Source organism: Pagrus pagrus (assembly GCF_965226575.1).
Source record: "Pagrus pagrus genome assembly, chromosome: 17".
NCBI classification, from domain to species: domain Eukaryota; kingdom Metazoa; phylum Chordata; class Actinopteri; order Spariformes; family Sparidae; genus Pagrus; species Pagrus pagrus.
Window position 1 is genome coordinate 28,981,113 of NC_140201.1, and position 12,868 is coordinate 28,993,980.

The following is a 12,868-nucleotide window of genomic DNA, read 5'->3' on the forward strand; positions in this document are numbered from 1 at the left end:
CCCCACACCATGTTCTCTAATGCAGACATCAAGTTTAAATATTTGACCAACAGTGTTTTACAGGAGGATGATCTGAACAGCTGTTCTATTCACACTTAAAATGTTTTTTGTCTTTTCAATGTAATTTTCAATCTATGTAATCAATCTGTGCCTTTTTTTTGCCAAGCTTCTCTCAAGTTTTACTCTTTCAAATAATCAACCATCTACAGAACTTTTCAGTACACTATTTTTCTACTTCTTCTTCTCACCATCATTATCATTAATCATTATTATTAATAATATTGTTTAAAGTGAGCCTCTTATTGTTTAACAGAAAAATACATCATACAAACAGCAAGTTTTGCAGCCTTGTCAGTCTGATGGTCGAGTTATCACCTTTCTGTCATCACTAACATACTGTTAATAATCAAAGAAGCTCTGAGGCTTTGTTCTATATGTTATAATACAAGATTTAAGCATTGAGCTACAATCAGGCTACATTCATGGTTCAATACAGTCAAACTAACCAAAAACTTCTTATTGATCATCATTATAAAGTTTCAGGGCGGTCCTGTAACCATGGTAACTCACGGTGCCAGAGGGGAGGGAGAGGCGCTGAATGAAGCCGTTTACACAGATACACTGCAGACAAAGTCCAGACTATAGTTGTTATTTCACACATGTAGCACACAACAGGAGACTCTCCGTGTCAGACGAGTTCTCACGTGCTGACTAAACTCAGTTGATAACTTAGCAGCGCAACGAGTCCTTGCTAGCTAAGCAGCTAAACTTTAGCGCCGCTCCGTGTTTGGATCCCGCCCTGTGTGGGTCACTACACTGTCATTGGTCAGGCACGCACAAGCTGTTAACGATACAATTGGCTGTAGAGTGTGACAATCTGTCAATAAACATCAGCCGGTTTTGATTGACAGATTACACGCACATTAAGCAGAAATGTCATGCATTTTGAACGTCCGACAGACCACCCACTAACATTTACGTCCGTTCTCGTCTCGTCAACGAAAACTCACACACGTCTCGTCATGTTTTAGTCATCAAAGAGCCATGTTTATCTTGTCACCGTCTTGTTATCGTCATGAAAAAAAGGGGCGTCAACGAAATAATTTCGTCATCGTCATCGTTGACGAAACAACACTGCTCTCAAGAGGCCATGTTGGGCATTTCAGGGTCCAACTAACAATATCCCAGCACAGTCCCAACCTTCTTAGTGCTACCACATCTCTGCCACTCTATCATCTAATGAGCTCCATCATAACATAGATCCTAAGTGCTATATCGTAGGCAACTGGACTTGTTTCAGTTTCTTGAAGACATTTCACCTCTGAGGCTGCTTCAGTTCTAGAATATATAGAATATTACAACCTGGTCACAACCTGGTCCTTAAATGATAACTACCGTTTTTTACAACCTGGACCTTATTTCTAGCAAAATATATGATCATTAACTCACCCAGATAACTTTGGTGTCATTTGAAGTTGTTCTGACGAAATTAGATCCAGTGTAGCGCCGTATATCCATATAATGCGACTGACGGGGCACCGACACACAGCCTCTATATAACGCATTATCTGCCACGAAACTAGTTCATTTCACCAATATTTTGTCATGATACGCTAGTGCTACTCCCCTCTGAGTCCGGGCTCGTCTGTTATCAACATCCAGGGTCTGTAGGTTGACCTACTACCTCTGACCAGGACGATGTCATCTCTGAGCTGCACGCGCACACCCGCGACAACCGGCTTGTTTACCTGTAGCTGCTACTGCTAGTTTGACCCCGGATGTTGGTAACAGACAAGCCTGGACTCAGAGGGGAATAGCACTAGCGTATCATGACAAAATATTGGTGAAATGAACTAGTTTTGTGGCAGATAATGTGTAATATAGAGGCTGTGTGTCAGTGCCCCATCACTCGCATTATATGGATATAGCGGCGCTACACTGGATCTAATTTCATCCGAACGACTTCAAATGACACCAAAGTTATCTGGGTGAGTAAATGATAATATTTTATGCTAGAAATAAGGTCCAGGTTGTAAAAAACGGTCGTTAACACCTCCAAGACAAAGGAGCTGATTATTGACTTCAGGAGAACTAAAGGAAGAATCCACCTCCCCCTCCACATACATGGTAATGAGGTGGAATGTGTCGATGACCTCAAGTTCCTTGGAGTCACCGTGTCGAGGCAGCCCAGCTCCCACAGAAACAGTTGGTCAACTTTTACAGTACCATCGAGAGCGTCCTGACCAACTGCACAATGGTGTGGTATGCCCGCTGCACAGCTGCCAAACGCAAAGACCAGCACCGTGTGGTTAAAGCAGCCCAGCACATCATTGGGATGGAGCTTCCTACACTGGACACTGTTTATGCTGCCAGGCTGAAGAAAAAAGTCAACAGCATCTGTATAGGACTGTACACGCCCGGGACACTCCCTATTCGAATCGCTGCCTTCAGGCAGACGGTTCAGGACAGTAAAAACCACCACCAACAGACTGAGAAACAGCTTCTACCCTGGAGTTGTGACCTCCATCCACCCCCCATTATGAACAATCCCACCCACAGAAACTGCAGCAGCGGGTGACATACTTGCACTATCCTGCACCACTACTGTTTTACCCAATTACACTGTCAAAGCTGCTACCTCTGTCTACTGTATACAGTATATATTTATATATGTTTATTCTGCTTTTTTTTTTTTACTGTATATATGCATATATTTTTACTGTATACTTTATTTGGTATAGTTTACCTTTCTCACTATTTGTTTTTTGTACTGACCTGAGGGGAAGCCACGCACAATTTTATTGTACATTTGTATAGTGACAATAAAGAATATTCTATTATATTCTATTCTATGCTATTCTAATTAACTGGAGGGGAGTTGCAGGCTTTCAAACTCTGTGTGGGAGTGTCCTTACAGAGTCATTATGGACATGTGTGAGCTCTGAGTTTCAGAGTCATTAGCGCCACTTATGGGTTGTTGACCTAATCGGCCTTCATGTGGGTTGCTAGGGCTAGAGCCCAGGTGTGAATGGTTGTTAAGCTGTCTGGGGAGAGAACTCGTAGGTGGGTGATAAGTAATGTTATAAGCCACCTCCTCTGTTCAAAGACGGTCGTTCCAGTTTGACATAGATGGATTCTTTTACTCCTCTTTCAAACCATCTGTCTTCTCTGGCAAAGATGTTTACATTGTTGTCCTCAAATGAATGATTTTTCTCCTTCAGATGTAAGTGGACAGTAGAGTCTTGACCTGAGGAGTTGTGGAGAGGTTGTTTTGCCTCCCCAATGTACAAATCTGTTGGGTAGCCACAGGTTTTAGCACCTAAAACCTGTGGTTGAGTTCTCTCCCCAGACAGCTTAACAACCATTCACACCTGGGTTCATCTAGCCCGGGCTCTGCAACCTGTGGCTCTGGAGCTGCATGCAGCTCTTTTGCCCCTCTGCAGTGGCTCCCTGTGGCTTTGACATTATACATGAAAATTAATAATATTTTTTTTTAATCATCGTCACTATTTTAGGTCTACAGTGGTTCTTACATTCTCCAACAGTTAAAATGCGTAGCCTACACACAGAATTGTATCTGTCCTATCAAGTTGTGATTAATTGAATGATCTTGAGTTAATATCAGTGTGTTTTATGCTCAAGCACGACGGTGGATCGCTGTATGGCTGAGGATAAAAAAATAATTCTGACTCTTATTGCTTATCCACTATAATCTCTGTGATGGTTTACAAAACTCTCACTATCCTGGCAGCTAGACAAGTTACCTGAGCAACAAATAATAATACCTTCCCATCAGAAAACTCTGTACACCTGTAAACCACTCTGTAGACAGTTTCATCCTACAAAATAAGTCAATAATGTTTTAAAGTTATGTTTTTAAAGTCATTGCTCCGGCTGCTGCTGTATATTCTAAAAACAACACGAAGATCAGTTTCCGCTACTAAGATCACTCTTTCACATGCTCCTGTGGAGCTCTGCTGTGTCTGCATCCTAGTCCTGCTAAAAAAAAAAAAACAACTTCTCCTCTACAATTATCAAAATTTTATTCTGAATATCCCAACATACCCAGTTTCATGTAGGATGGTTGCATCGCTGGTTTTCATGAAATAGGATCGGTCACTGATGAGCTGCAGTTTGTTTGATGGTAATTGGAATCGTGTTGGCCCTTGGTAGCTCTTTGGTGGAGTCTAAGCTGTGGTAAGTGGAAAGATAGACATGGAAACAAAATGCTTGTTAAAGCCGCTTGTCATATTTTCCGCATTAATGTGGAACCACTACATTTTAAAGGACAAGAAATTTCATAGTAAGTGGGTGGTAATTACTAAGCATAATGTTTGAAATTCATTTGAAATTAGTCCACCACAATAATTACCTCAAAATGCATTATAAAATGATTTAAAACATTAAACATTATTTAATAAAACTAATATTCTGCTATTTTCCAACAAGCCATACATAGCTGGTAATTTCTTTAATACATTTCCAGGAAACTTCCAACTGGTTTCTGCTTAACTTCTGCTGATCATGACATTTTCATTCCCAACTAATTTCTATCTGAATTAAATTAAGTTTATAATCCAATTCCACTGTATTTGGCATTTTTATGATATTTCATGTTTCTGTCTCCCTTCCTGACAATGTTGATAAGTGTGGCTTATCACCATTGTCAGGAAAAGAGTCAAATATAATTTTTTTTACAAAATCTTAATTTTGTGCTGAAAGTTTAAAAAAAATAAATTGACTGTATTAGAATCTGGGAGTCATGTGTTATCCTCCAAGCTTGCCTTATATTGGATAAAAAAGATGCATGGCTTCTTTGAGGAATAAGGCAGTGTGTAGGGTGTGAGTGGTTGAATGAGAGAAAGAGAGAGAGTGACAGAGGGAAATTCTAGCAGAAAAGTTGTCTAGTAGAAGTAAATGTTCATTGGAGGTTACAGTTGACCATGAATAAAGTCTGCAGCTCCTCATTAACCAAGGAGAATTTATAGTATGTCTGAGTGACAGCTGTCGCCTTCCTTGCTAATACCCCTGCTGTCGCTAATCTATGCTAGTGATGTTGATCTTGCTACAACGGCAGTGTGGTTGCGATGGTAATAGGTTAAGTAGGACCATTCACCACATCTGTTGGTCTATTCTCAGTCCAGGTTCTAGCCGTTTTTGCTTGGAGGCAGCTGAGCCTGGTTGAGCAGTGTTGTTGCCTGCTTTTACTAACCCTGTGATCCAAGGTCCAGGCAGACTTCTGTCAGCTAAAGGCGCCACTGGCTGCACCTCTAACTGAGCTACTTGCTAATGACAGCTAGTCAATTCAGCCAACAATAGTGACAGCAAAGAGAATAGTGAGCAGCAGTCAGTAGCCCTTTTCACACAGAGATGCTGCATTATCTCCGCTGCAGCGGTTCGCCAATTCTCTGCCTTTCTTTGTTCACACAGAACCAAGCAGCTCCGGGGTAAAGACGCACCAGTGTGTCAATTCATACAGCAAGTCGGCGCTGCGGATCCACAAAAGGCGTGCACGTACACGTCATGATGATGACGTCTGTGTGGTTTTTTCAACGTGTTTCCCCCTGTGTCCTCCTGTTAATCTAAACATGTACCCGCTGACTTTATGATCACATGAATGCTGTTATAATGTGTTGTGATTGAGATCCTGACCCACCAAACATCCTGGAAAGTGACAAAGTTATGTTTTTTTATTAACGCTAGTTAGTTACGCTATTTTTTCTTCATATCAGTTGCCAAAGACACTACCAGCTACTACGTTACTGTTGCTTGGTCATGTAACGTTGCTTTGTGGGACATTTGTCTTTATTTTGTTGAGTCAAGGATCTGTTTAGTTATCAGACTGTGAACACCATCAGACCAAGACGCCCATCTTATCCGTTCACACAGGTTCGGTTCGCCTCTGCTGCGCCTCTGGTACTACCCCATGCTGCATCTGAAATTGTCACACATTGGAGGATGTGGAGAATTGGCGCTGGATATTCAATGACAACTTTATCAATTAACTCCTTGCTATGTGCACATTTCAGCTGAAGGATGGTTGTCCAGTCCTACGAGAACCCTGTGTGACCCTCTTTCTCTGTCTCTCCCCGCCCCCACCCCACCCCCCTCTCTCTCTCTCTCTCTCTCTCACTCTCTCTCTCTCTCTCTCTCTCTCACACAGGAGGGAGCTATAAGAAGATTGGATACTACGACAGCACTAAAGGCAATCTGTCCTGGTATGGGAATGACAAGTGGATAGGTGAGGGACATTCATCTTACTCAGGCGCTTTATTTTTCTCTTTATCATCGTCTGTTGCATTGCTTCTAACTTCCCTGCAGCCTCACCCTCTCTCCTTCTGATTCCTCTTGATTCCTCCTTTATAGCCCCGTCCTCTACCCCCCTCCCACTCTCTACATACAAAGTTAGCTGTGATTTGTCCATCAATCAATCAATCAGCCAGGTTTTAGTTAGCATGCAAGAACAGCAACACTCCTATTAACTTTTCACAGCTCACCAGACATACTAGAGATTCAGCAGCAAATAGAGCGACAGTAAAGTGCTGTGCTATGTGCTATGGAACAACAGTTTCATTTCATTTACTAATTAAAAATGAAAACCAGTTCAAATCCCTGACAGCAATGCAGTCAATAGAAGATTGACAAAGCAAAACATAACATGAGAAAGCAATCTATGTGGTGGTGTAATAGGATTGGGATCCACACCCTTGACTTTGAGGAGTTAAATTGTGTTCTTTAATCAGCACAGAGGGGAGCTCTGTGTGCATCCATGTGAGTTCTGCCTCCCTAAGCACTGATAAGATGTAGAACTATCAGTGGCAAATGCTCTGACTGTTGCACATCTGTGAAATAGAAAAAAAAAGTAAGCGATGCAAGGGTTAATGGCGGGGATGAAGTGGGGTGGATAAGGGTCGACCTTCAGTTTATTTTGTTTAGTTGTATGTTTGTCTGACACAAGTGCTGTCTCAGAAAATGGATTTCCTGTAGTCTGAAAATTACATCGATTGAGTCAAGGTAGGTTGGAGAGAGGGGGGACTATTCCAGAACTAAACAAGATGAGACATTAGCCCATTTTGCACAGAATGGGCAATACCATAGCAAAGGCCTTTCTTAATGCCGTTTTTTTTTTTTTTTTTACAATGAACAATACAGTGGTGGAACTAGAATGGCACCGAGTAGATTGTATACCTCTGCCAAGGCCCAACAGTCCCCCTGTAAGACTAATAAAAAAATAAAAAAATACCTTGATTGCCCTGTATTGCTTCATGTACATTTAAAACCACCCAGAACTGCTTTACCATAATTGAAGATCATCAGATCTGCAACAGCCAACGACAGGACAACAAAAAAATGCTGATGGAATCATAATCTCCATTTTGTTGTGGAAGAATCAACAAAAGTTGAGCTGAGATGAAAAATGAATTTTTTTTAATCATTAATGCTTTTTTAACCATTTTACATCACATCTACAGTCACATTGTGCACCTTTTTAAAGGAATAGTTCACTCTAGAACAAAATTCAGTCATTATCGACTCACCCTCATGCTGATGAGATCTCCGGTGTAGTTTCTTATTCCTCAAAGTGCAGCTGGAGACCCGCGGGGGTACCCTCCGGCAGCAATAGTCCATATAACGAGCGTAAATGGCATCCGAGACGAAAAGGTCCATAAAACTATAAAAACTTTGTAATATTCCTCCATACTGCTCGTCCGCTGCAATCCAAGTGTCTTGAAGTGGTGACATCCAGAGTTTACTCGGAACGACGTCATTTAGTACATTTTTCTAGCCTAAACAGTCACTATACTACATTTGCCTGGAGGCACGCTCCCGCGTTCACGCGGGTCTCCCTCACAGCGTTTGCACTACGGAAGCCGCGCCAGACAAGATCAACAGGACTCGCGATAGATACACACTGGTATTTACATCCTGCTGTGAGCGACCAAGCGACACACAAACACAAGAGGGATCTGCCTGCACTAGTGATTTGAAACTTTGAAACTCACAGCAGGATGTAAATACCAGTGTGTATCTATCGCGAGTCTCGTTGATCTTGTCTGGCGCGGCTTCCGTAGTGCAAACGCTGTGAGGGAGACCCACGTGAACGCGGGAGCGTGCTTCCAGGCAAATGTAGTATAGTGGCCGTTTAGGCTAAAAAATGTACTAAATGACGTCGTTCTGAGTAAACTCTGGATGTCGCCACTTCAGGACACTTGGATTGCAGCGGACGAGCAGTATGGAGGAATATTACAAAGTTTTTGTGTAGTCTTATGGTCCTTTTCGTCTCGGACGCCATTAACGCTCTTTATATGGATTTTTGTTCTAGAGTGAACTATTCCTTTAAGGCAAAATTATTACAAAAGAGCAAATTAAATTAATTTTAAATTAAAATCCAGTCATGTCTCCATCCTGTAAAACAAAATGTCACATGTGCTTAAGTAAGCTTGACCCAACCAATTTCAACCAGTATTCTTTAACTTCAAGCTTCTTAGATTTCTTGTCAGAAAGACATCACTGGAGCAGAGTGCTTCACTGATTGCTGGTCAAAAACACAAATGTATAACTTTTTTCACTGATTTTGGTGCAACTGGATTATATTTTATGGAGACAATGTTACTGGTTTCCCTTCTAATGTCCTCTGCCTGAACTCTCGGTGGGTTGCAGTGTTTCCTGATGAACAGATGGCTTTACTCTTTGCTAAAGGAACCGCTAACAGTGACTAACCGTACTGGGGGGGACCGTCATGGGGACTTCAAATAAAGAAAAAGTGAGAAAAATTCAGCATAATATGCATTTCCACAGCCTTCAAGCAACATCAGTGGCCTCAGGCATCTTGGGATCCTAAAAAAAAACAAAAAAACAAAACAGACAGACTGAGTGAGATGATTTAGAACTTTGGTACACTTTGCCTGTTAGCCAACACCCTAAATGTTCCAACTAATAAACTTCTATTGACATCATGAATACTTTGTAAGGCCTATAATTCTTCATTGATGATCCTCTACAAAAATGATCTCATTTGGTCATCATTTACCCTACTATTGTGTATTGGAGTGGTTGTTTTGCCTGTCCACAACAATATCTAGTGAATGCGTGTGGAGGGATAGAAAGAGAAGGGAAAGGAGAAGGGAGAAGAGAAAAAAAGGTAAAAAAAAAATAAGTGTGTTGGTGTATAATAAATGCAGGGGGTTAAAGCAGAACAAATGGCTTATTTTGTTGTAGCTTTCTGATAGGACTTTCGGAGCAGTGTGCATGTAGTCTTCAAATCCATTCTGGATTGTTGATTGTGCTTTCAGGGAGTCCAGAAAAGGTTAGATAATTGCCTTTTGTCTCTTTCAGTGTTTTGTTTATTTTTTTGATTATGTCCGCCTAAGTGTTGGAGCACTGGGATATCTCTCTGAAGGTCATGTATTTGCTGGTCAGTGATTTCCAAGCTTGTTCTGTGGTCTTAGATCTCCTGGTGGAGCATGCCAAGAACATTAAACATTATTTAATGATCCAAGAACACTGACCTGTTTGTCAGTGGTGATCAGAAGACACAAGTATGGTTAACTTAATCTATGTAGAAAAAGTAGTCCAAACAGACATTAACATTACAACATTAAAAAAAATGTTTTGACAGCCTTAATTTGACCTACTGCTTTAACATTGTTGGTGGTAATGCACACTCGTGATTCTTCTTTTAACACATGACTCCAGCGCTTCTTTCAAGCCTTGGCCTATCAACTCTCCAGTGTGGTCATAAGGAAAATAATAATGCAGTACTCTAAAGAGTTACTTTTCTAAGGAAGGTTACGTTGTAATGTAACAAGTTACTTTTAATGGTAATGCTACCCAAAACTGCTCTTGACCCATTGTGGGGATGACTGCTTTTAAAAGGTGAAAGGTAAAGGTTAATTTTTTTATCATTTTACAACACCAGGTTTATAAAATTAAAAAGAGTTTAGTAACTTTAGGCTACATTACAGAATAAAAGTTCATAGAGTGCAGAGGATGAGTGAGGAGTCTCACAGCCCAAGGAAAGACGCTGCTCTGTAGTCAGTGGATGGCATCAAACCAAACAGACTGTGGCTGGGGTGGGTGTTGTTTAGAATGTCCTTTTAGGGTTTCACTCCAAATTAACTGCAAACCTTTTTTCAAGGTCAGCATAATATGCATTATGTTTGTCCTGTTTGTACAAGCATGTTATAATTTTCTCACACACTAAACGAACAAAACTTACCGTGCATTTCAGTATGTTATAAAAATCAGCTCTCAGTGATTAGAAGCTAGCTTTAGATAGGTACTGTATGGGTTTTTTTTAGGTTATTTTTTATGATAACATGATCACAGGAAGTCAATTTGCCACCAACCCTCTGAAAATAAAGCTGCTGCTTCTCAACTGTTTGGTGGCATCTCAGCCGTGAAGACATGAGCCGAGCTGTAATGTCCACTGGTAGTCACGTCACTCTCATCTAATGTCACTGAAAAGCTCTAAGCACTGATACATTGCTGGCTGTCTGCCAGAAACTATTTTTTGTAACCAAGCCAGCAAACAGCAAAGTCATCCAAGTGGCCCCTCGCTCTGGTATGACAAGACCCAAGGGAGAGCCAGTGGAAGTGACGACATCCTTTGCTTTTGGTGTTTGACCCTGCGGTCATGCTGCCTCAGTGACAGTGAGGCTGTCTGGGCCACCTGGACTGCGTTCTGAAGTCAGCAGATGCAGTGGAGGAGTGAAACGGTACTGGAAGCCAGTTTCATATGCGTGACAACCAGTTAACCTGAGGCACTAGTCAGGATTTCCTCCCTGCACGGTTGATCAGCAGCATCTTTCATAGCAGTGGACACCAAAAATAGACAGGACAGTGACAAGACAGAATGAGGCCTCCTCAAGGTGACCAGGATTTGGTTGTGGATTGGTTGCTACATGTTACTGTATCACAGCTCTGGCTTCAGTTCAAGACATATTGCTTCCCCTCTCTAGATCCAGTTGTCCATTCTTCCCTTTAATCTTGTTTCTTCCCCCTCTCTACTTCTCCTTGCTTTCTTTACAATCCATTCCCCTCTAACCCTTTCTTTAACTTCTAGCCTCTTCGTATCTCTCTCTAACCACTCTCCACTGACTTTCCCAGTATTTGTTCACAATCTCCTCTCCTCCCTTAATCTTTCAGTCTCCTTGACCACTGCTGCATTGCTGCCTCTCTTGTATTGCCGTGGTAACCATTATGGGGCTAGTCACCATGGTAACATACTGTCCCGATTCCACTATCAAGGGCAGGGAGAGGTATTAGCCTTGGAAAACATATTTTCCCGAAGGACAACACTTACACACACACACACGCACGCGCGCGCACACACACACACACAAACACACACACACACACACACACACACACACACACACACACACACACACACACACACACTATCTTTATGTAACCCACACACACAGACAAGGTTACACTCGATCTGCCTTAAGCAAACAGTTACACCCATGTCATAAGGTTCAAGCCTAATTTATTTATCAATTTAAAACACCAGGGTTGCTAAACAAAACTGAGTTTGAGTCCTTTCATGCTACATCACAGAAAAACAAAACAAACTATTTTATACAGTGTAGTGTGGAAGATGAATTGAGAGTCCCACAGCCCGAGAAATGAAGCTGGTCTGTAGTCAGGTGGTACAGCAGCAGATACTTCTGTAGCATTTATTGAGTTTTTATTGGGTGAACAGACCATGGCTGGGTGGGTGTTGTCTTTAGTATCTTTGGGCTCTGTGCAAACTTCTCACTTCACTGATATCCGTGATTTGTGATCTGTTTGTTGATTTTGAAAAGTCATATAGGAAGACAACAGAACAACCATAGAAGTTAATACAATATTGGGGGTGACACACACACACACACACACACACACACACACACACAAAGTTGTTGATGAAGGTTCTCAGTCATCCAGGTCATGGTAATTCTAAGTGCTGTACTGCAGGCAAGTGGACTTGTTTCAGTTTGTTGAAGATGTTTCACCTCTCATCCAAGAGGCTTCTTCACTTCTAACTAATTGAAGGGGAGTTATATGTGGGAGTGTCCTTACAGAGTTGTTAAGGACACGTGTGAGCTCTGAGTTTGTTGTAGTGGGGAGACAAAACAACCTCTCCATAAACGAATGGCACAACACAGGAGGACCAACTCCTCAGGTCAAGACTCTGCTGTCCACTTACATCTGAAGGAGAAAAGTCATTCCTTTGAGGACAACAATGTAAACATCTTGGCCAGATGTTGTGATTGATGGTAGGGCATGTGTGGTTATTAGAAATTTATCATTTTGATAGTAATTATTAAAAATTAATAAAAATGGTAACTGCAGCAGCTAAACTATGAAACTAAAACATTAAGACAAACTCAAGCAACAAATAACAAACAAGCATGCGGTGTGTGTCTATGTGAATGTGTGTGTGTGTGTGTGTGTGTGTATCAGAGAGACAAAGACAAAAGAGCAAAGATGGCCGACAGTAGGTCATGTTCGTAGGACTACAAAATGGCGGACGGGACTTGGGGAAGTCACGTTCGTAGGATTACAAAATGGCGGACCGGACTTGGAGAAGTCACATGCAGACATGAATTCAGAAATAATGATAGTGATTTTGCTGAATCGTGTATCTTGAATTCAAAAATGGGTGACGTGAATATGTCACCCAAAGGTAGTCAATTGAACGATTGACAACAATGGTTACAACACTGTTGGCTTCATGTGCACTATAATATGAAAGGGTGATACCACGAGACACACATATCTAATGTTATAGCAAGGTCATTAACCATAAGTCTCCAACAGGTTGCTCATAAGATTATGTGTATGTATCACTCAAACATATGTGTACATGTACATGTGG

At 41.5% G+C, this 12,868-nt stretch overlaps 1 protein-coding gene across 2 annotated transcripts in view; it reads left to right on the forward strand.

Moving 5' to 3' along the window:
* The window catches only part of gabbr1b (gamma-aminobutyric acid (GABA) B receptor, 1b), a 153,026-nt gene that overhangs the window by 80,440 nt on the left and 59,718 nt on the right, over window positions 1-12,868 (forward strand). For both annotated transcript variants that reach the window (XM_084379852.1, XM_084379853.1), the window contains exon 9: window positions 6,164-6,241. In XM_084379852.1, the coding sequence (XP_084235978.1) occupies window positions 6,164-6,241 (78 nt within the window). The remainder of the gene's footprint in view (window positions 1-6,163; window positions 6,242-12,868) is intronic.